The sequence below is a fragment of the Apus apus genome, chromosome 6 (genome assembly GCF_020740795.1).
Source record: "Apus apus isolate bApuApu2 chromosome 6, bApuApu2.pri.cur, whole genome shotgun sequence".
Lineage (NCBI taxonomy): Eukaryota > Metazoa > Chordata > Aves > Apodiformes > Apodidae > Apus > Apus apus.
In genome coordinates, this window is record NC_067287.1 from 6,651,362 (window position 1) to 6,677,170 (window position 25,809).

A 25,809-nucleotide genomic window follows, 5' to 3' on the forward strand; every position below is an offset into this window, starting at 1 on the left:
CACCCAAGCCCACTAATACCCAATTTTTGGCCAAAGACTGTTCCTTCACACTAAGCAGCACACCCAGTACCTGCTCCCATCCCTGCGCAGCATGGCTGCTGCTCTCCAGCTGATGCACAGCCCTGAGATCAGACATCAGGGAGTTAAACAACTTTGACAATAAATTAAGCATCTTTGCCATTGCATTAACAATTAGGAGGCGAGACGAGCATACGGTTCCTCTCTTCACATGGCCTTCAACCAGTTGGTGTGGCTAGCTGACCGCTCCCGTTATCTGCCACTTTCCCAGGGGAATCAGGCAGCTGGGGAAGGCAGGGGGGTGGCAAAACCCTGGCAAAGCAGCAGCTCACAGCCTAGCATTGAAGCACCTCTTGGAATACTTCTCTCTCTTGCCTCAGTTTTCCAGAAATGTAATTTGTATCTCTCATTCATACTTACTCGACAGTGTTAGTCTAAATAGGAAACCTCGGTCAGGAAAAGGAAAAAGCACAAATCAGGTGCTCCTTCCCAGTTTTACAGCAGAGGCTTGGCTGCCTGCTAAACCCTGTGATGAGGTTCAGCAAATGTCTTTATTCTTCTTTATCAGTATCCAAAATATCATTGCTCTTGTAAAGCGGCATCTGCCAGATCAGGTCCCTTCTTCAGAAGAACATGTTGCACAACACGACAAGGAGAATATTGCCAGGGGATGCTTTAAAAGAAGTGTTGTCAGGGGTATTTGATATCAATGATACTGCAGCCCTGGAATTAAACACTGATTGGATCTTAAGCCGGATTTTTAGGTTTGGATTTTAGGTGCAAAAGGAGAAGGAAAAGCATGTGACTATCTACTGTAACATGACATGACCTTTGGTCCTCTGTTCAATAAATGGGCTCTTATATTTGGAAGAAGAGGGAGGGATGGGTCAGGCTCAGCAGTCTGGAGCAAATCTGAGATACGGCCTCGTAAAAGGTCTGCCAGAAGGTGTCCAGTGGAGTTGCACACTCCCAAAAAGGGGGCTAAATCAGGAAAAAAAAAATACAACCTAGAAAGGAGCAAGAAAGACGACAACTTGATCAGGAGTAGAGCCACTAAAACTAAAGCTCCAGGGACCCACAGTCTGCACTGTCATCCATAAATTCAATGTATAACTCTTGCAGTAGCACAACAAAGTGAAAACATTTGTAGAAACAGTGTCCTCCCTTCCCCATTCTCACAGCAAATATAGCAGCATGTGTGTGAGGGCAGAGTGAGTAAAACACAGTCAGAATCCCCTTCCCAGAGTCTCTGATAAGGAATGAGATACAAGAGGCAGAAGAACAGCTAACAAGTGCTAGCAGGCATAAACCTGCTGCTGGTCGAACAGTAGCATAAATCACAAGTGACTATTTAAGTCAAGCAGCTACATGAGCATAAAATCTGTATATTTAGCATCAGCATACATCTAGAGACAAGTAATAAAGTCAAGATATTAGAAACTGCTGGAACAGTTCACAAACATTGACTTTTTTCCAGCCAATAAAAAGAATCCACACTTTGCTGCAGGTGTAATACAAGGTGGTAAGAAAAAGGCCAGAATGTGCATTTTCACCTCAGTATATGCGCAAAAGCGCAGGAGACATTAACAGGGGTAGAGAACTGGACATAAAGTAACTCCTCCTCTCTGCAATTTGAGTTTGCACAGGTGCCAGGAGCTATAGGTTACTGAAAAAAACAAGATTGATTTCCACAAAATTCAGAAGCAGGATTTTAAAAGCACTTTTAATATCCCTGAAAAACAGAACATGAGAAGTTCTCTAGAAAACCTCACTTTCTCCAAACTCGATCAATGTCTCAGTCACCTGTAAGTCCTGGCAACTGCCCAAACCCAACCTGAAGTCAAATGGCCTTTAAAAATTAATCCCAAGACGTTGAGAGAATACATGTTTTCATTATTTGCTGTGCATTATTGTAACCTTCACATTTAAACTACAGCAAAGGAACCTACAGACTAACACAAACTGTTAAGAGAAAACAGATGAGGAAAGAAATCAACAACTGCTACCAGAGGCAGACAAGATGCAAGTCATGCATCTTTTGTCAGCATCCAAGAGCTACACCTGGACAAGAAGGCTCCTCAGCAAGCAGGAGGACTACTGCAGGTTTGCTCACTGATTGATCCTTCCAATAAACACCTGCTAGTAAATTTGCAAGGCCAAACTTTGCAGTTAACCAGTGTTTTGTAAAAATGAAGGAGTTTAAGCTGGTGCAATTTTAGCACAGTACACGACTGAGAATTAAAACACCCTTCCAGGGCCCAGCAACAGCACAAAGTGATATATAATCCCATTTCCTCGATGTTTACCTCAAAAAGACAACGACAAATAACCCAGAAGAGAATTATTAAAAACATAAAATGAATTAAACAGTCACAAATCGTAGAAGAATGCCAAATATCCAGCATATGCTAGCTTTACAAGAAGGGAATTAAATCAAAAAAAGGCCATAAAGAAAACACATAAAAATTCGCATTTAAAGCTCAAGAACAGGAACACTGATGTTGTGGTGCCGCCACGCAGAGGATTGGCTCCCACCACACAAACCCACCAGGGATGGAATAAAAGATGAAGCACCCTTACCTCAGCGCTGCATTTTTTCCATCGCTCCTTACACACCTGATCTGCCTGGTTTGGTAACCAATCTCCACCTCCCTGGCATGCTGCTGGGCTTTCGAGCCTGGAACTCCAGACGTGCTTTGCTCTCCAGCGTCCAAACCCAAATCCAACATAGTCCTCCCCGCCAGCTCCATGTCTGTCAGACGAGGCAGCTGGCATTGGCCCCAGGCCCCCACTCGGAGGCTGTAGGTGTGTTCCTCCTCCCCGAGGGGACAGCCGGGAGAACCACAGGCTCTGGATTCTGTCAGGTTGGGGCACGGGGCACCCCCGTAGAGCGGAGGTGCGAGGACAGCCCGCGTGCGGTGCCGCAGGCTCCTGGCGCAGCCCGGGCTGCACTCGGACCAGCTGGAGAACTCGGAGACGACGCAGTCCCGCGGGCAGGGCACCAGGCAGGCTTGCTCAGCCGGCGGCTGCGGGCTGAAATACTCACATATTTCATTGGCCACGACAGTTCTGTTCAGTTTCTGGAGGCAGCGGACGGCCCGGCGCTGCAGCCCGTGCTGGGCGGTGACACAAGGCCCAGCCCTCAGCTCACCGCCAGCCGCCGGGACCAGCCCGCACCGCTCCCATCCCGAAACCTCCCACTCGAACAGCTCCAGGTGCCAGTCGCAGACTTTAAAGCACCTCCTCTGGCTCTCAGGTTTGTCTGTCTGGTCGCAGTTGGCGGGGTACGTCGTCCAGCCCTCGGCGTGGGTGCACCAGACGGCGCGGCTGCGAAGGCCGCCCGAGCCGCAGTCACCCACGCACCGGCCCCAGGGACCTGCAAAAGAGGGGGTGTTGAGAAGGAATCCCGCCGCCCAGCCATCCTGACACCACCCAGCAGCATCCCAAACATCCCCTGCCATCCACTGAAGTGTAATCAACAACCATCTGGTCCCTAAAATTGCTTAAGAGCTTCCTAAACAAGGAGACAAGATCTTTCAGTGTGAAATAAGAGGCATAACATTCCTATTTACTTTTCTTCCTTTATCAACAGTGAGGAAAAAAAAAAGAACACACAGGAATTTTTTTATTATTCATTTATAATTTTTATTACACAATGTCAAGCTCCCAGCTCTGGAGGATTAACTTCTCTGTTCATGAAGAAAGAACATCTGGATTACCACAAAACTGCTATAATCTGAATGAAATACCTGGTATTACCATTACAGCCACCATAGGGCTGGTTTTGGTTTTCTACAATCATTTCTCCTCCCAGCACTCTCCCACCACTAGAACACTCAGAAGAACTTAAGGGGAAAAAAAAAAAAAACAAACAACAAAACTCACGACAAAATACCCTGCAACATCTCAAATTAAAGTCAGGCCAGGCACATTTCTTTACCAGCAAAATCCATCCCAAAGCCTGAAGAAATATGAATATTTAATTTCATTTGTACAAATGAATATAAGAATTGTCATAAAGGAGCAATAATCTAATAGGAAAATAAAGTCAAGCCAGATAAGAGGGAAAGAGTCTTAATAGAGCAATTAGTCAGTGGAATAAACTGCACCGGGAAGCAGCTGAATCATTATCCATGGTGATAAAACAGTGAGGATAAATGCTTTGAAAATAAGAAGGTACTGTTAAGAGGAGTTTGAAATGGAGGACCTGGCTGGATGTGCTGGTGTCTGTACTGCAGGTTGAGGCCCAGCAGGTGCTGCTCCAAGAGCAGAACCCCAGCAGGGAAGGCACCTCCCTGCATCGACTTCTCACTTCCCCTGGGTTGCACATTGAGCAAGTCGTTTCCAACTGCAGCACGTGGCACTCTAAGAGATGGCAAAGCTAGTCATTCAGGAAGAGAAATGTAATCAAAATTAAACCCAGCAATGTCATCTTTAGCTCTGGAGCACAGGAACGTATGTATGTAATCCTTTGAATCTTATTTGAGGATTTGCAAGTGAACTTAATCAGACAAGGCTAAATAGAAAAATTTTCCTGTGACAATATTATTCAACAAAAATCCACCAAGCCAAAATAATAATCTGAGGGTTATAAAGTACAAAATTGCTTGCAAACTGAAGAGAAAAGGCAGAGAAAAGCACTCAAGCCAAATCTTAACATATTAAAGGGATTTTGATGATTATGTCTCAAGAGGGTCTCACCTCATTTCTAAGTTTAAAAACTCACCAATGTCTCCTAACAGACATTTCTCTCAGTAAGAACATCGCATGTGTAATTCCTGCTTGAAAGTACCCTGAAACTACCCTATCTTTTCTCTTTGTTCAAGGCAAAAAATGAAGTTACAATAAACAGGTTGATTTATATTAAGAAATGCTACTCCAATCAAATTTTCTAAAATTGATTTTAAAAACACTAGCATCAGTTACAGGTTTATACTACAAAACTAAACACACACACAAAACTAAAACCAGCCCTATAATGCCTGCAATGATAATACCAGGTATTTCATTCAGCTGATGGCAGTTTCATTGGTAATCCCATTGTTCTTCATGAATAGAGGAGTTAATCCTGCAGAGCCAGGGGACTGACATTGTGTAATAAAAAGTAGAAATAAATAAATAAGAACTCCTGATCTTTTTTTCACTCTTAATAAAGGAGGAAAATTAAATAGGAATCTTATGGCTCTATTTCATGGAATCACGGAATTGTCAAGAGTTGGAAGGGATCTCTAGAGATCATCTAGTCCAGCTCCCCCACTAAAGCAGGGGATCCCCTAGAGCATGATCCCCAGGGCTGCATCCAGAGGGGTTTGGAATATCTCCAGAGAAGGGGACTTCACAACCTCCCTAGACAGCCTGTCCCAGGGCTCTGTCACCCCCAGAGTAAAGAAGTTTTTCCTCATATTTAAATGGAACTTCCCATGTTCTAGCTTGTGCCTGTTGCTCCTTGTTCTGTCACTGGGAACTACTGGAAAGAGCCTGGCTCCATCCTCCCTGCACCCACCCTTAGATAACTTGCAGGCATTAATAAGGTCTCCTCTAAGAGTCCCAGCCCTCCCAGCCTTTCCTCATAAGAGAGATGCTCCAAACCCCCAGACATCTTTGTTGCCCTCCACTGGACTCTCTCTAGTAGTTCCCTGTCTCTCTTGAACAGGGGTGCCCAGACCTGGATGCAGTATTCCAGATGTGGCCTCACCAGGGCAGAGTAGAGGGGGAGGGTGACCAAAAGATCTCAGTCCCAGGTAAGAACTCAACCGTGACACATCTCCTGGATGGGAAAAGGCAGCATGGAACTACACAGTGCTCTGCAAACTGTACTAAACTAACTGCAGGCTTCCAACATAATTCAATGTGCCTAAAAACTGAATATTAAAAAATAATAATAATCTTTATGCTTTTGAAGTTCAGTTACATGAAGAGGTGCGTTGAAAATTTAAATGTCCATCCTTGATACTCTACCTTGATTTGAAAGAATATTCCTATACAAATGCCAACATGATTCAAAACCAGACATGGGAACTTGTATATTCTGTCATATTACTACATCAAACCTCAAGTACTAGGTGGCTTTTTATTAACAGAGGAAAGAAACCAGCAGAAAGACTGAGCATCGCAACACAGCTGTATCATGAACCCTTTTCAGCATCTGCTTCTTTCAAGCAGTTCAGCAAAGGCACTTTAAATGTTTTTGAGAGGTGGAAATTTCAGAATAGGAAAAGTTTGGTTTTCACTAGTTTGTTTTCAAAGCAAAAATTCAAGAGTAATATCGTTTCTCTTCAGCGTAGTGCACAACAGTATTTTACTCATCAATAGGAGCTTGAAACACATGATTATCAATTAAGGATTTACTATCTTATTTCTTAGGATAGCAAACAGCATTAGAAATAGCAATAAAAATCCCCATGGTCTAATATAAAGCAGTCGTAAGAGAGGACTGGCCAAATTGCACTCACCAAACCTAGCACTACTGTACAGATCTCATCTCATGAGTACTTTTTATACATTTCTGGTTATTGCTCGTGAACAGCTGCAGATTTACTAATCCCTACATTAACAGGATAGAGAGAGCAGCAGTAGAAGCCCCAGCAAGAACTGGCCATCATTTAATGTCATATGTAAATTTAGAATGAAAAACTACCAAAAAATATAAGCAAGGAATCATAAGTAATTAGACTACTGACAGACACATCACAATTTGTAATTATTCCCTGGCAAACACCCTAAAAACACAGCCTGCTCTTGGCACACCAAAGAAAGAAGCATGAAAAATAAGAAAAACATTCAGATGCAAATCCCATTACCACAGACTTTTTCACTTCCTGATGATCTCTTCAGAATGCAGCAGTAAACCTATGCACAGTGTTTCACTGCTTACTTAAATATCTTGTTCAGAAGCTTGAATGAGGAGAAAGATATAAATATTTCCTAGTCAATAGTCTGCTTTGTATTTAGAACTGAAGTATTTTTAGGAAAGTCATGTTAAATCCAAACTTTCCTTGAAATAAATCTGAGTCAATTGAAATAAACATCTCAGCACAATGTGAATAATAATATTAACTACATTTTCTTAAAAACCCACTGGAATGTAGGTATCAAAAGCCAGAACTTCAGAAAAATGCTGTATAGAAGACTAAACAAAATGAAATATATTTCACAGTGATCTGTCTATAGGAAGTACAAAAAGATGAAGATAAAGGGCAGATACTGTCCATTTCCTAACCATAGCAACCTAATCAGATACCAGATGGATGTTTGATCTCATCACAGCAGGACACAGGTGGAAGAATGAGACAACAGACGTGTTGAAATAGGGGACCTCCCAGATGGATATAAGGAAAAACCTCCTCACTCTGAGGATAATCCTTGGAACAGCCTGTCCCGAGGGACCACTGATTCTCATCCTTGGAGGTTTTCAAGATCTGACTGAACAAAGCCCTGGACTACCTGGTGTGAATTCATAGTTGACTCTACTCTGAGCAAGAGGTTCAACCACATGACTTCTCATGGTCCTTTCTGATCTGGATTACTCTATCTAACTGAAAGTAAGGCTTTCTCCACTAGGACTTACTATGATACCAAAAATGTTTTTCACTAAAAATTACCACTGGGGTGTGCAAAGCATCCTGCAAAAGTCTCTGCAAAAACCTGCAGTAATACAAGTAAATCCAATAGTCTACCAAAGCAAAGAGAGATTGAATCAAATCACTATTCCCAAAAATAAGACGTAAAACTTGCTTGACTTGTAAAAAAAACAGTAAGAGACATTGGGATGTCTTGTTTATGGAAAACTGTAAGCTAAGACATCCTGCTGTCTCTTACAAGGCATCTGTAACACTGCAGGTAATAATGACATGAAAGGCATTAATAAATCAAGAGTATCTAATAATAAAAAACTACACATGTTCTATTTGCCATCCTTTATCAGACAGAAAGGGAACCATACTGTTATCCCATTCCCCAGTCCCACTGAAAGCACCCAAAAACACTGCAAGTGTAGCTTACTTGATACAGTGTGCACTGATTTGCTTCTCCTGCCTGCATGACCTACCTACAACTATGCAATAATTATGCCTGAAAGGATACAGTGACATCTGCTCTTTGACACACAGGTCACAAAAGCATCAGGCAAGGGGGCTATTCAGACAATAATTACATATTGCAGGCAAAAGGAAACATCACTAAACATCATGCCTAAAACAGGAATCCCAGTAAGAGCTGATTAGTAAGTGTGTTACTGTTTAATAAGGATTGCTACCATAATTATGCTCTGTTTAATGTGACATTTAGCTTAATTGCAACCGTATCACCATCTGAGAATTCATTCAACAATAAGCACCTTCCACAATTATTCAGTCCCTGTAGATATGTACTCATTTGCAAAGTTAGGACAAAATCAGCCATCAGTTAAATAGAGTATTGTGTTAGTAATTTTTTTCAAACATGTAACAGGTAATTCTGCAAGTCACATCTGATACATGAAACAGTGAAAGAACACTGAAAAGATTAAGGGACAATCATCGGAATAGTCATATTTTCTACACTTTTTTGTCTATCAGTTTAAGTATCAAATTTAGGAGCAATACCTTAAGAACCTTTTTTATAAACAGAACATACTAATTCTGAGACAAAGATCCCCAAACATAACAATTGACTTCATTATTGCCTGGCTGAATAACTCCACCAGCTGCGATCATAACTCCAGAAGATCATGGCACTGCCCACTTGAATTGAATTCTTCTACTTGAACTGTCATATAACCACCTGGGATGCCATTCCAGCTTCCTTCCACCAGAGCATGTCTACATCACATGGAAAGCTCCAACTCATTCCCTTATTTCTGAAAACAGGTAACAACTGACTCAGACAACACAACCTTTATTCCAGACAGCATTAAAAACAATTAATCTTAACTGTTAGTAAGCAAAACACAGGTGTCACTGAATTGTCCTCCTCAGATTTGATTATCTTATGACAAGTTGTAATGATATTTATGTAATTTTTATGTAATTTTATGAGAATTATTTATTTATGAGATTCAGATGTGTATTTATTATGAACCAAACTGTTGAAAATCATACAAACTACCACATATTTTCTCACCACTTTTTTTTTTTTTAAGCATGATGCAAAGACATTCAAATTATGCAAAAAATATATATTCCTAATGATTCAGACAAAGATCTTACCAGGCTGATGAAAGCCTCATCATTTGCATATCACACTCTCACCATGTCAGTTTTCTCAGTCCAGTCACATCTTTTTTTGCAGACCAAACAGACTGGTCCTTTGGAACCAGCTTCCTACAGAGTTTAGGATACCAGATCTGCTGTATTTAGGTATTTTATATTGCAAAGCAATATTTGTATAGCTGTTGTTAGCAAAACGTCCCGCTTCCCTGAGTTCCCTTTGTGCCTGCCCTGCATCTTCTGCCACATCTCAGCCAAAATACAACTTTCCTTCCTTGCCTGTACTTAGCTGTGTCAATTATTTGTCTATTTATTATTAACAGCAATCCAGTAAAACACCTTCTACTATGCTCTGTATGAAAGATGCTACACAAAATGGAAGACTATTCTACTATTTGCAATGTGACACAAGGCATGTAAAACTCCTCTGATTCCTGGGATTAATTTTAAATACCTTCACCACTTTTTTAAACTTTCATGACCTACACAAATGAGTAATTCAGCAGCTTATTGATTTGTTTTATTTTAGATCTGAGGAGAAGTGAAGTTTAGTGACTTATAGCCATGCAGCACTTTGTTCCAATTTTACATGTCAGGTTTTTGCCTTATTATCCACATGCTGTAACACTCAAGACACACTCCAGCAAGACTTTCTGCAGCAAAACGTAATGAACACTGCTGTTTATGAAAATTCAGTGCATTACTAACCCCTTGACACTTGAAGGCAAGACTTCTCCATATTAAGCACTAATGTAAACTGCATTAGCTGAACTACTCAATCATGTGCCCACACCTCGGAGACGAACCAAGGAAAACCATTTTTTTCCCTCAACTCTCAGCTAAAAATAAATAAATAAAAACAACCCACACTTTCCAAAACATTTCTGTAATACCCATCTGACAGATTTTGAGGGCTTATCAGAACAGATTTCTTGTCTTGATAGCAACTGAAAATCAGAGACAAGGCCACGATGTGTAGAACTTCATGTGTACTATAAAAACAGAAAGTATAAATAGATGCTATCAGCAGATTACAACTATGAGTAGCTTGCTGCGTGTGAGATTAAAAACATCTTCATCCTGGCTTACAGGCAGTTATAATCAAATTCTGACCTTTTTAAAATGCTCAACATCTATGCAAACCTATTCTTTTTAAACATTAATAGTCTTTCTAAGGTGTTTGTAAATGTAACCTTAATAGAAACTGCATCCGGAAAAAGTTCCTTCAGTCACTCCATCTTGACTTTGGGGCTTACATTCCCCAACAGCAACTGTTGTTTCCCAGTGAAAAACACCCAGAATCAACACAACACTGGTTATACAGCATCCTCTGCAACCCAAACCACCAGCTCACCAGCAGAGAGCCAGAGAGAATACATGGGTTGCTGGACACCCAACTCAGCAACACCTTCTACTGATCCCCAGCCTCCTCTCTAGGTAGGTTTAAATCTTCTCTCCAGCTCATAGGAAAGCTCAGATCCCTTCAAGCACAACCACGTGAGAAGTTTAGGATATTTGCAGGGAAGCAGTAGCCTGATATGAATAGGACCATTTCATGTCTGCCTGTAGGAACTGGGTGATGGAGAAGGGCCACTCCAGTTTTATACAAATCCTTACACTGCTGGTTTGACACCAGCAAGCTCTGCACTTTTCCCACTTTTCCATACACGGTTCTCCCCTCACCACCCTTCACATAGGCAGTCACTCCGAGTCATTTTTCCAGCAGGCAGAGCCCAGGTTTCACTCCAGGTCCACCCTCCTGCTAAAAGCCCATTGATGGGTGGGATTCCTGCAGAGACAATACTCTGGAAGAAACCACCTCATGCACAATTCCCCAGAGAACCTCACCAAGCAGGGTCCAGATCAGCACTAATGGACTCCTCAAGGAACCACAGCAGGAAACCTGTTGTCAAAGGTTGGATGGTCTGAGAGAGGGACTGGGTGGGACAGATGGGGGAAGCACTGGCAGCAGTTCAACATCTGCTTGGTGTTCAGGCTCCAAGACACAAAGAGAATTCTTATGCTATTCTGCAATAATTCATTACCTGGCAAAGACAAAAACATTGCCATCCCTTCTTCCAAAATGTGACAACTGCAACTTCTAATTTTCTTCCTCTTTCATGAAGCTTAAATTATCATTGTTCATCGAAATAATAGCCATGTTGTTTTTCCAAACTTAAAGCATTTAAATCTTTTTCCCCAGAATAAAAAAAAGAAATTGTTCCACAGAAAAAGTTGTGAAATAAGACCCAATCTGCACACCTGCAAAACCTTTCTGAAGTATGAGAATTTACTTCACATGCACATAATAATCACAGCAATGTCTGCATCCCTCTCCAGACATCATTTTGAGGCAGAATTACATTTTTTTTCTGCTCAGCTTTATGCTATTCCCAACTTACATATTTTATAACCCACTACAGCACAGAAGCCAGCATACTTTTTCAGATATTACAGCAATCATCAGTATGCCATGGTAAAGGAATTGCAATCCAAAATTGCACACCCAGGTGCTGCCAAGTCTGGCTGGGGTTAAACAGAGGAACTGCAGTAACTCTCCCTCAGCCTCCAGCCGTGGTGACGTGCACACAGGTCCAGAAGTATTCCCTTGAAATGTTCTCCAGAGGACCTCCAAAGAGCCCCAGCTGGGGCAGCCCCTCTGCCTGTGGGAACTCCCCTTGCTCCGGAGCAGAACTAGGGCTGCTCAAAGTTCTTGGAACAGAAAAGGCAGATGATAAAATATTGACAACACATACTCATACAGAAATACCTTCGCAACCATATGGGCCAGACAGTTATTATTCTTAATAAGCATTATAGAAGTGCCATTCAATGGGCAGGATTTCCCATGGTGCCCAAACTGCTACTAATTAGTATTTCTGCATAGATGGAGAACAGCGACGGTAACAACTCCCTGGCAACAGATAGCATAATTAATTCATGTGAAAGTACTATTTTTAAACATGGGCACAATCGATTTTATAAAAAAAAACTGGACAGAGGCTATTGTAGAACTATATAAACTGCTCTCACTGGGAATTTTCTTTTTCTTTTTTTTTTAATTTGCAGTCCATATTTAACGATCCGCTTTTATTTATGATTATGTTTACTCCAGACATTCTTCTTAAATGATCCAAATTCTAGAGGAAAAGTCTTTTAGAAAAGCACAATTCTCTGCAATACTTGGAAATAGCTGTGCAGGAATAAACAATCCAAGCAGCTGTGCCAAAGTTTTAGAGTGATAAGTGTTCTCCAGCAGTAAATCAATCTGCTCGTCAAGCAGATGCTGCGAGCACAGGCTGCTGACAGGAGGAATGGCAGAGAGCTGAGCAGTGGCTAATCAATCCAAGAGGGCCAAAAGCTTCAATTTCCAGACAGTGGAAACCAGGATGAAGGGCTTCAAGATGCAAGTGGTTTCTACTTCAGGAAGAGTGACAGGCATACAGTAAATACTTTAAAACAAGAAACAAACAAACAACACCGGAAAAACCCCACCAAAAACCCTAAAAATCTAAACAACAACAAAAAAAACTTCAAATCAACCAGCCCTCCAAAAAATAAGTAAATAACTAAACCCAATTCACAAAAATTCCACTTGGAGAGGGAAAAGAACTAATGTAAAAGGAAGGAAATTTCAAAGGTGTTGATTTCCAAATTGAAATTATCTCACATCTCATCATAAATTCAGCTCTTGATTGCAAGGTCCAGAAGAACAGAATAACTAAAATACTTGAGTTTGCACTCAAGAGAACATGATCACATTAACTTGTTCAGACTTGCAGGTGTTAAGATTAGACAAATTTTGGAAATCTTGTGACAAGAATTATAAAATGTAAGTAAGCATAGCACACCTAGACTGGAATGTGAAGAAAGAAAAATCTCCATCCCATCTGGAGGCAGATTTTGCCAGGCGTCTTTCCAAATGACTGCACAGGCAGGTGAGGGAAAGCAAAATATTGCCAGTTGAAGAAGTGTGCATCAGGCCAGACTGAGATCCAGGGATCTTAAGAGGAGGTTGTATTATCCCAGGATGTATTTGAACTAGTTGTTTAGGTTTTCTTAAACTAACACATTAGACACAATTAATTGCTGGATGGCAATCAACTAGACCCCACCTAGAGAAACAGCCCCTTTGCTGCAGAGCTTTGCTGCAAACCCACCTCCCAAATGAGAGCAACATAAGCTAGAACTGGGGCAACAAAGCATCACAACATGAAGAGTAATTTTCTACTAGTTTTATTTTTTATTTTGTTCTTTCTTTTTCCAGTTGAGCTTGATTCCCCCGAGCAAAAGTCAGTAACATTCCAAGTATAAACAGAGCAGAGAGCACTGCAGTCTTGGCCATAAATTTGTGTCAGTCCATTAACAGGAGCACAAACACTGCAAGTCCTGCAGCAGGCAAAGTGCTAACCCATGGTCCCAGGGTAGGAAACAAGTATGTTTAGAAGAAGGGTCAGGGTTTGGGATGGTTTTTCTTTTTAGTATCTGCACTGATGAAATAAAGAAAACTGAAAATAAAAGGTCGTTTCCAGTAATTTAAAGATGGAAGTGTTCCAACAAAAAATTGTGCTTCAAAATTATTCAGAGGTCGGCCTTGCAATACTGGTAGATCTTCACTACCTTGTGGCAGATATTTTGCTTATGTTATTTTGAATTTATGGTGTTATGTATTTCTGAATAGTCTTCAGCTATCACTGAAATCCTAACAGACATGCACCTTCACATACATTTTCACAAGCATCAGCACAAGACATAAAACCACATTCTCTGAGACGTTTTAAGAGCTGAGAATAAATATCCTGAGGATGTCTTTGCTAGCAGAGACCCACGTTTCTTTTGCAAATCACTAAGAGATGTGGCAGGGTGCAGGGAGCATTCAGGTATTCTGCTGGGGCAGATGAACGGTTTTGAACTTTGAAATCTGGTCACTGTTGCCATAAAAGTTACCACACTATTATTCTTTTGAAGTAAAAGAATAATAACATGGAAAGGCAGCAGTTCCAGGTGCACAGATGCTGTATGCATATTTTGCATCCAAACTGAAGCATCTGCTTTTACAATGTTAGTCCACACTACGCAACTGAAGACACTTAGAAACAGACATTCTTATACATAAGTAATCATTTAACAAGGCCTCAAAAACTGTAGCCCTTAACAGATTTAATTAACGGGTTAATGATGTGCATAGCATCCATGCTCTCAAAAGCAAAGATTTTTCACAATAAGCTTGTTTCTGTTTCACAGAAGCAGCTTTCTGTAGAATATCTGTGCTAATGTAATTACACGTCTGGTACCTCTGCTGCTTTCAACTGCAGAGATACTTACAAACAGGGCTACTAATTTACACAAGAGTACCTAGCTGTTCTAACGTTTTTACACAACAAATAAAGATATTTGTATGAAAAGACAAATGGAAAGAGTCCTCTTTTGTAGCCCTGAGTGGCTCTAGTGAATATATAAAATTATCATTTACCCTGCAAAATGAATCTAACACTCACACTATTGTCATGACCACCTGTGAAACCTGCATAAACTAAGCATGCCTAAAGCTCATCTTCATGTAAGGGGGTCAAGTAAAAATTTTTTACACAGTTTCAAATAAAACATCAGCACTGGTAATCATCTCTGTTACACTGTGTCACCAACATGGCTAAACTAATGCTTTAAAATATCATTTCATTACGATTTTCATTCATCATCCTCACTGTAATCGGGAAATGATAGAAAACCAGGCCAGAGTAATGGACATCCCACGTTATCTTGACCAGTATTGTCAAGAATATACAGTGGTTATTAGTTTAAATATGCTTCAAGGAAGGATAACAACTTCAAACACGATTGAAGAAGATAAAAAGCTATTCCTGCCTCAAGCTGCTTTCAGTTCAATTTAGGTCACATTTAGATTCATCATGGTAGCACCTGAAATCCCCCGAGTTACTAAATATTGACGGAAGATGCTGCTTCCCTAAGTGTTTCATCAAAGGAGCAGAGGAGTCCCAAGCCCTGGCAGGGGGTTAGTGGAAGGAGATGCTATCTAAGTAACCTTGTAACACCCACATGCTCAAGCTCAGGAGTGCCGGCATGGGAGAACAGACAAGCCAAGCACCACTTTATGCTTCGTATTTTAAGACACAAGCGATTCAGAAAAATCATACTTTATTTAATAAAAGGAAAAGAATGTATGTGTGGATGTGCGTAACGTTGCTATCAAATATCTATACACAGATATAAATACATGCTATGAGATATTTGCATCCAAATTATCCCATTTTCCTCACGTTTTGGAATCAGTGTTTTTTCACTCAGCCTGTGCCTGATGCGACAGAGGCACATGCAAAATGTCATGACTGCCATATCATAGGTTCTGAAGTCCTGGAGCCAACTTCTAATCCTTCTCTAAAGAAATGCGTCCAGTGCCTTGGAAACCACGATGGAAGCCGCGGAAACTTTCGAAGCTGACATGATGACAGGCCATGGAAAAGCAATAAAGAAAATCTGCTCCTCTAATTACTCCAATCCCCCTGGCAGTAATCTGGACAGGGAGAAGGAGGAGTGATTTGAGGGGAACAAAACCACTTAGCTAATACTCCCGAACCACGGATTTCAAAGAGCTTTTAGTCTTGCTGCTGTTATTTGAGGAAGCCATTTCCATATGAACCAGCTCATTAGCACGTCCCAGATGGTTCATTAACCAGTACATGGAGATTCAGTATCACCATAAGGAAACAATGAACTGCTACAGAAAGAGCTTTCTTGACAAATGGAGTGGGCTACCTGGCCCCTTTCAGAAGGAAATCCACCTCTCAGTCTTCTCCTCAGGCAGGTTTAAAGAATTACAAAGTTCAGAGCAAAGTTTCCATCCAAAAACTGCAGCACTAATCTGCACCCTACATCTCCAACTGATGGACAACACTCAGGTGCAGATGAATCAGACTGGGAGTTCTGTGAAATAAGAAAAATTGGTTCTTCCACTAAGGGTAATGAAATAATGAGTTTTCATTCCGGAGGGCATTCTTTAATTCAATTGAGCCACTTGGAAATACTCTTCTATTAGAAACGTCTACTCCTTTCTTATGATTCCCCTAATAACCATTATTCAGAATATGTTGAAGTAAATAAAGCCAATTTGATTTGAGATCCTTTTAACAGTAAGCCATATATTTTATACACACAAATAGAAATGACTGGTCGAATGGCAAAAATCAATGAAGAAAAGGGAACTAACAAAATGTAATCCATATTAATTAAATGTTAAAAACATTTACAGTCTGTCCTATTTGAAATTTAAAAATTCAAGATATTTCTCATCTTTGAAAACTGACCTTTCTCAGATGATGAAGAAAGATTTTTAGTTTACATCAGATCTTGATATTACTGCAGATACAGAAAGTGAGTTTCAAAAAGTAAAAACAGAATGCATGTATATGACTAATAATGTGCATCATCTTCGGGTGTTTTTAAAACAAACAAAAAATTAGATTTCTTTAAAGAAAACTTACTGTTCTCAGGACAGATTTTTAAACAATTCACATTCAATTCCTTCTACACTAAAACCGGTTGCAACTTCACTCTCAAGAATAAAGGAGAGAAAAATGCCTCCTGGACCTCTGAGCTCAGTCCCTAAGAAGGTAATTTTGGCAGGTTTGTCATACATTCTTCTACTTAAAGGTCTCAAAGAGCTCCATCAATTAGATCAGTTATGTTTATGGTCCCATCACTCTTTCCAAACCATATCACTGCACCATCATCCTATTCTCCCAAGTATTCTAACATAAACCAATAAAACAATCTTGACAGGCAAGCTAAGCAACTGAATACTTTCCTACATTAATTTTTACACAAGCAAATACACAGCATTAATGATTACAACATTTCCATTAATCTAAATTTGTCTGATTACAATAGCTGTTGCGCAAAGAATTTTCCCTTGGTAATGATGGATATGTGATCACACACCATATCCACATGACAATCTTATTTATTTCCACATGCAATCAGTTTCCACCAGACTAAGAAAGCAGAAGCTTCTCCCCATGCATCCAGACAGCCTTGCATCAAACTCTGCAGAAAGTGAGAGACTACAGTAGCATATGTACTCCTAAACTAAGCTTCTCCAACTGCATGGTCTGGGGGACTTTTTTTTCTGGATCACATTTTCCTGTTTCATCATTGCTCTTCAGGACACCTTCCCACAGGATCCTTGCTCTCTAAACAAGCTAAAAGTCCACACAAGCTCCAGAGGTCAGTGAATGACCTTTAATCTACTACTTGACTTCCTCACTTCCTTCAGGATCTTAATCTCCTTCCTACATGTCTGTGAATAGCCCAGCTAGCAGACCACCACCTTAGGTGGCCTGTCCAGCACCTGAACAAAGGACTTTTTGTAGAGAAACAGAGGCAGGGAATGACACATGGGAGCCCCCACAACTACTGCTAACTCTCTGGTAGTCAGAAAGAGAAATGGACACCTGAAGCTGGACAACACTGGTTTGGGGAGGAAAAAAGAAAAAAAAAATCTAACATACAAAACAGGCACCATACATAGGGATGTAAAATGGACCAAGAAAGAAATTCTTCCACTATCATGAACTTCATCTTCCTCCCAGGAAAGGCTCCAGCTGCTGACAACCCACCACCACCAGGATGAAACTACTGACCTTAGGACACAGAGCAGCAGGGCAAGTTTAACACCAGGAAAGATCTCAAAGTTGTCGCACACACAATTCCCAGCTTTAACTGTCTGAAATTTCTTTCTTTTTCTGCTACACTTAGGTCTGGATTAATATTGATTAGGCTCTTAGAATTTCAGTTACAGTAACAGGAAATAATTGGCTATACTTACATCTAAGGTGTGCTTCCTTCTTGCCCAAGAACAAGAGAAAAAATTACTTTAAGACAGACACAGTTTGACTTCTATGAGAGATGGTCTCTCTTCTCAGTCTGTCCAGATCTGTGGACTTTGATTCTTGCAACTGCAGTGGCAAGCCCTGTCACCACCACAATTAAACACGACTGAGAATCCCATTCTCCCAGCCAGATCAAGCAGAGCACTCTGCCAGAATGCTGGAGATACACAAGTACCTGCTGTAATGCAACAAACTCAAATAGCTTGACTCAGGATTACATCAGCTTCAGATATTTGTGTAAGTAGAAATTAAGATTTTTTGCATCAGCCCTCTTAGAAAGGTTCTTTCCATTTATGAGATTCTGCAAAGTCTTAGAAAAAAATTTCACTACAACTCTCCAACTGCAGAGCTCAGAATCTCAGGTATTGCAACAGACCTTAGTCTTTTCAAATAATGAATTTCATTTCACATGTAATAACTGAAGAACACTATGTACGACAAGATCCTCATGATAACAATTGCCTTTTATTTTTTAAAATACCAACTAATCAGAGCATTTTATAAACTCTACATCAGACTAAGGCTGTACTTAAGCCCTTCTCAAGTTTCTTATGTGAATAAACCCATCCGTAACAACAAGTCTGTAGGGTTTTTTACATTCAAAATTTATGGGGAATCAGATTTTCCCCATTGAAACTTCAGCAAATACCTTTTTATGGTCACCTTAAACTCCTAAATCATTCAATAATGAAACTTCTTAAACAAGCTACATTAAAATATTAATTCAGCATCAAGTATACATGTGAACAGCACCAGCAGCAACAACAGCACATGTCATCTGACCCACCAGGATTACAGCTTTCAACTGTTGGGCTGTTAGAACAAGTCGCTGGGTGTCAATTACACTGATAAAAGAGAGGGGGAGTTTTACTGATCATGATGCACATCCTTTGCTCCAGGGAGGAAGAAGAACAGCTGTTATTTCCTGCAAAGTCCTTCAGATTTTCTCTCTTTAGGGAATTCAAGCTCCAGACAAATGAATTAGTTGGGCAGGCAGGAGAATTAATTCATTTCTTCCCACCTACTTTTGTGTATGCTTTTGCCAGCTCAAGGAGAAAAAGTTTTTACAAGATGACCAAATATATTCCCCTACCACATCCATATTCTCAGGGGGTTATGAGTGTCAGGACCTGCAGTCACTTGACAGAAATACCCATGGCATCATCTCCCAAAGAGGAAGACAGAGGATCAAATTCTGCTCTCTGCTAGACCAACATCAGCTCAAGGTGAGCAGAATGAGTCCACATTCCTACTCTGTTCCTCATTTATCTCTGCCCTAGATGTTGGATGTCCAGCCAACTGCTAAGTTTCATTGATGAAGCTCAGTTTGCCAAGAAACAATTTAAGCAATGTCTTTGAATTTCCAAATGGATATCAGACTGTTAAATAATTTCTTTTAAGATGTCACAGGAAAGAAGACAGTATCGACTCAGACTCGCTTCCAACTGATGCCTAATCCATATTACAATAATAATGTAAATTATCACTAAAGAGTGGTTAGCCATTGTGGTCAGATCACATGGCAGGCAGGCAAGCTCAACCAATAAGTAAACTGTGAGGGAGAATGGTAAATGTGCTGATTATGTAAATGTAACTGTTTGAAGTCAAAGATGCAGGCCTGTATTTCACTGATAAAATGCGTAAAATAGAAAGAGACACTGCATAAGCAATTAAATTTAACTTTTTAATCAATAAAAGGGAAACTGGGACCTAAATCCACTTTACAGGATTTAGCAATCCAAGTCTTTCTGCAACTCAAAGACAGCTGTGATCCCTGTTTAACTGGAGGGGATCTTACCATAAGACATTAATGCCACATTCTATCTTGATAACACAAACAAAAGAGTCATCCATCATTAGATCAAGATAATTTGGTGGTAACAATGCTCCTGATCTCTAGTTCTAGTTGGCATTCTTTGTAAATAATGCTGTGCTTCCCACAGCTTCGATGGCAGCATCTCACAAGGATGTCATGGATGAGTCCACCTGTTTTGTTAACACTCTGGATTTGCTTCTTGTAGGTCCACTATTTCTCCAAGAATTCCAGAAATAGGAAGCATATTGTGCCTTTAAACTTGCACTTCATTGCAAACCCAAGGTTGGAAGAAACAGGGTTGCTACCAAAGATGTCCATAGCTGCAAATCATCAATTATTCCTCCTTGTCCTAAAGGAGGCAGCCCAAGCTAACAAACACAGTGGACCACCATTCAGCTGTAGAGTCATTGTGATTTCACTACTGTCTGCCAAATGCAGAGTTCACCTGGTTTGTATGTCTCCTCTTTGATTCATTTCCCTACATTGCCACTCAACCATGGCACAATCTGCCACCAAACATCAACTCCTCCTCTTCACAAAACTCCAAACATTCAGCAGTTTCTACAGACATTGCTTGTGCCAAACTTCTTCCACTGCCCTTAGGCACAATTGCTTGTAAAATAGAGAACAGCTGGTCACATTTCAAGAAGTGCAGCCATATCCATTTCTCTGTTCTGTAAAGTACTGTACAGTGCCATAGTCTTACTAAAACAAATACCCTTGATGATGATATAGAATCATAGAATCCCAAGTTGGAAGGGACCTCTAGGATTATCTGGTCCAACCATTCTTGGCAAAAGTACCATCAAGACAAGATAGCTCAGCACCCTGTCCAGCAGAATCAAAGAAGTTTCCAAAGTTGAGGAATCCACCACTTCCCTGGGGAGATTATTCCAATGGCTGATTGTTCTCTATGTCAAAAATTTTCCTCTTAGGTCCAATAGGAATCTCCAGGAGTAACTTGTACCCATTACCCCTTTTAAGTACTGATCCAGGGTAATAAGGTCTCTCCTAAGCCTTCTTTTCTTAAAGCTGAACAAACCCAGTCCTCTCAGCCTTTCTTCCTATGGCAAGCTTCTTGGTCCTTGGATCGTCTTCATGGCCCTGCTCTGGACCCATTTTGATGCCATAGGTTCCCAGTTGCACTACTCCCTATTTACTCTCTCTAGGCCACACGTGATTTTGTAGATATACCTCATATCCCACCCCCTTAGCCATCTCTTTTCCAGTCTGCAGACCTCCAGCCTTCCTCTCAGGATACCAGCCTGACTCAGGAGTGCTGAGACTTGATTTGTGTATGAAAAGAAACTGAGAATATCTGTGTGGCAGACAGGATATGTATATAAACCCCCATTCAGAGAGTTATATACTGGTGCAGAAATAGCTGAAAAATAAATTTACTGCACATAGTTAAGGCTACAATGGTCAGGCTTCATTCTAAAAAGCACAAGGCAACTACCATCTGCAACGCCTTTGATAGCTCACTAATTAATGATCAAGAATGCATTTGCTTCAGCACAATTTTATGCTTTTATATGGATATGTTATTTGATTATAATTATCACAGACTGCAGAAGTTTATTAGGGACAATCATTTCTTAATGCAATTAAAATCCCAAGGGAACAATATGAAGTAATTTTTATTGGTGAAAATTATGGGAGCTTATAGCCAAAAGAGAACCTACCAGTCTACTGTAATTATTCTAAAATATAAAACTTAAACAATCTGCATTAATTTTTTAATGCATTTTCATGGATACCAAAGTTAAAACAATCAGTAGGTGTTAGAAGTGGCAGAAGGAGCTAGCTGATCTTCAGGCCCCTTCTAACTCCTCTAGATTTCACCTCTTTGGGAAAGAGATTACTGCAGCCTTTTCTTGCTTCTGGATGAAATCACCCACTGTCAAAACAGGTCCCTGGACTATTGCCTCTGCTTCCCAGCCCTGTTAACACAACACCTCTAATTCTTTCTCTTTCACAATGCTGTGACGCTTCCTATTAAAATGAGTCTAAAAACCATTTCTCCACAACACTAATAATGATTTGGTCTTTCACCCAAAGGTACCAACATGAAGACTGGAGGGTAAAAACAATAAGAAGTCTCTATGAGTGAATTCTATTTACATACATCTTATTCTGCTCTTTTACACATTTCTAGAATTCCTGCACCTTGGAGCTGGTAAAACAAATTATTCTCTTTTCCATTCTGTCATTCTCTCTCTATTGTCATCCTAAAGGTATTCCTTTCTCTTAGCTGCCCAGGCAAGAGCCTTGCAGGTTTTAGTATGCTCTTTACCCCACGACCTGCTTAAGAAAAGTAATACATAGCACGCTGATGGGTGCCAGAATGTGATTTATTTCCCATTTCACAGTTTCCCCACAGTGTCCCCTGAGAACCGAAGTAATCACTGCGAGAACATCTCATCACTGCCACTGCTTTAGTCCTGCTTTCTCCTCCTTAAGAATGCCTTGTGATTTAACACCTTGCATTTAACCAAGATAATATTACAGAGTTTTAAAAAATGCTGAATTTTGAGAAATAAATCTTAAGCAAGCTGTTTACACAGCTGCTTCCAAACAATACAGACAAAGTTCCACTACTCCTTACACCTCATCTATTTAAGCATTTTGTAGTTGCATGGACTAAGACCCAGTATCTGATAAAGCCAGACAAAAGATGGAGGGAAACTAACTTAAAAAAAAAAACACAACTCTGGCTCTGAAGAAGATAACTTATATTTCCTTAACGCACACAGCCCCAGGAAAATCATTTGTAGAGGAAGAAAAGACAGATCAGCCAGCATTATCTGCAGTGAATAGCCTCTTTCTCCAGGCATCAAACCACCCGTACAAAGCAGCGGGCGCTGGGATCCAGGACACCTTCCCTGCCATCAGCTGCCAAGTGGGAACCCAGCAGGAGAAGCACCAGAGAGACAGTGGGAAAAGGCTGACTTCAATATAAGCCAGCTTCCTCTGATCGTTCCAATGAATTACAGAAAAGAAATCTCCTAACAGTAAACTGTGAGTGGCAATGAACTATTTTCCTAATTACACTTAATAGCACAGAATATACACATTTCTTCTTGTGTCAATATTGCACTGCGATAGCTTTTCTCCTGGGGCTTAGAGAAATCCTTCCTCCTCTAATCCTGTTTTCTAGTGACAATTTAAGGACAGAAATGGCAATCATTTCCCCCTTTCCAGTGCTAATTCACAAATTGCCACATTTTTCCCTCTCTCTGTTCTACCAGTTCAGCAGTGCTCAGGATTCTCCCAGAGTAGGAGTCTGAACATTCATCCCAGTGGCTCCTTGAGGGGTAATTTTAAAAAATAAAACTATTAAATTACATACTTGCTGATTTTTATTTCTGTTTTTTTGAAAAAAAAGTTAAAGTAATCTTAGATCAAGGCCACTTAGCTCAAAGCAGTGCTGTTGAACCCCTCCAGCCCTGCAGGACTCCCAAAAGACTGGGCACCTTAGTTAGACAGAACAGCAATGTACTGTACCTTGGAATATAGAGCATAGCTTGGAATTTCAAATGTTTGTCTGAAAACAACCAACCAACCAACAAAAAAACCCCAAACAATAAGAAGCAAAGACTTTAGTAAATCAGCATTGCCTGTATTTGGCAATTTATTTGCAACAGATATTAAGCCCAACGAACCTGTGCATTCGCAACAGTATCTGGAATAACCACTGATGTGCTGTTAATGACCCCACGTACCAATTATGAACGGCAACAAATTTATTTTTTGTTAATATTTAATGATTCAAATGCTTCAGCACTAATAAATTTGTGGCATATATACCCCAAAAGATCTAGGAACAGGATACACACTTCAGGCTTCACTCCTCAGGTAATTCTGTATGGCAAATATTTTAATGGCAGGTAAGGAACTGCCTTGTTTTCCCTTCCTTTTTTTTTCACGAGTGGTGCCAGTTCCAAAAGAAAATACTATTTCATATCAAACTGGAATAGTATACAGCCTAAGTCAATAAGTGTGAAAGTCACCGAACACTCTAATATATTTGTTCTGTATTTTTAGGACTAAAAAAAAAAAAAATGAAAAAGAAAACTACACCAGCAGTATGACTCAGTGCCAACTAAACATTAACACCTCAGGCATTTTCCTTCTGGCTTGATACTCAATTCCACAAACCTAAGTTCAAAGGAAAGAGTGTTTTCAAGCCCACATTTGGGTATGTAACATGTTCCCTGTGAAATGGAAATCACTTGATCGCCTTGTATTAGAGGCTGGTGTAGAAACCAAAATGAGCTAGTGTTCTCAAAAGGTAAAATATTACATTTCAATGTCCTACATAGATATTCAGGATTTTGCATTGTACTATTACTCTGCAATTTCACAGCATTTATTTTGCATATTTTCTGTGAACTGGCTTATGTGAGAGTGCAGAAGAGGAATCACATGTAACTAATTTTTATTAGCTAGGTGTCAGGGCCTACAGACAAATCTATAATAGATGCTTCTAATATTTCTTTATGAGAAAAGCACTGCTGCCAGGAGGATGATGTGAGTACTCACACCCACTGACTGGCCACAAAGGACCCTAAAGGGAGGAGCCCACTCCAAATAATGAATCCTAGAATGCCCGGTTGGATGGGACCTCAAGGATCATCTAGTCCAGCCTTTCTAGGTACTACTGTAGTTTCATATGAGATGGCTCAGCACCATGTCAAGCTGAGACTTAAAAATGTCTAGTGTAGGGGAATCTACCACATCCCTTGGGAGTGTATTCCAATGTTTGAAAACATGGTGAAAAATTTACTGCTTGTGTCCACTCAGAATCTCCCCAGGAGCAACTTGTGCCCGTTACCCCAGTGTAAAAAGGGAATCTCCATCTTCTCCAGCAGCAAACTGGGAACACCCAGGTCATGCCCACACAAACACCCTCTCTGCAGAGAATCAATCCTAATTTAGGGCAGAATTTAAAAAAAAAAAAAAAAATTGTAAGCATTGAGCCTATAAATCCTTACATTTAAGGATGCATATGCATACCTGAACTGTTTTTAATCCTCTAGTAATTCCTGACAAGTAAATGCTGAAATGGCCTGTTGAGCCACACAATGCTGAAAACTGGGAAGGTTCATGGGGATAGATGGGAAAAGCTTTATTCAGTAAAAGATGGTAAACCAGGTTAAGAGGAAAAGGAAAAGCTTCCACTGTGAATACTTTACTCAGCGAAAACCGATCAGACCACCTTTGAATCTGGGTTTTAATGTGATTTTCACCTCTGCAATCTCTCCACTATCCATCCACACCAAATATTAAGATTCTAATTAAATGGCATAGATTTCATCTGTAGTCCTGCCCTGGCAGTGCTATTCTCAGTCTCTCTTTGCCCCTCAAAAGAAGTACACTAAAATTCAAGGGTTTCTAAATATTACTGTCCCAATCTTACAACAAATATTATAACCAGAAAAATCAACTGGGTGCACCAGAACAGCAAAATCCTTGTCTTGCCAGCTTAAATTGATTCTTTTATCCATATATACAGTATCTTAAGCCCCAGGTTCAATATTTTCACACACCCTATGTCTTCATTAGACACAAGCAGGAACTCTTAACTCATTCCCTGCTCTTTGCCATGAAGTATGTTTCAGTGCAGAGTAACAAATACCTCATTTTAACCAAAGACCCCGGGAAAAGGACCCATGGCTGCAGCTGACTGCCTGAAACGGAAGACCTCCCTGCCTGCTTCAACAAAAACGTCAGCTATCCATGTCTTGCAGTTTTTCTATGCCTGCTTCCCTTAGCTGAAAATAAAATACATTACATGCTTTCCAGCCTAAATGTTTCCCCTTTCCCAACACCTTGCATACTCCTGGTTGCCTCTGAGTAAGTGATGACTATCACACAGTAA

At 40.4% G+C, this 25,809-nt stretch overlaps 1 protein-coding gene across 1 annotated transcript in view; it reads right to left on the reverse strand.

The window, feature by feature from the left end:
* Nucleotides 1-25,809, reverse strand: part of THSD7B (thrombospondin type 1 domain containing 7B) — a 326,234-nt gene that overhangs the window by 210,198 nt on the left and 90,227 nt on the right. The window contains exon 5 of the mRNA XM_051624219.1: nt 2,599-3,394. Within this exon, the coding sequence (XP_051480179.1) occupies nt 2,599-3,394 (796 nt within the window). The remainder of the gene's footprint in view (nt 1-2,598; nt 3,395-25,809) is intronic.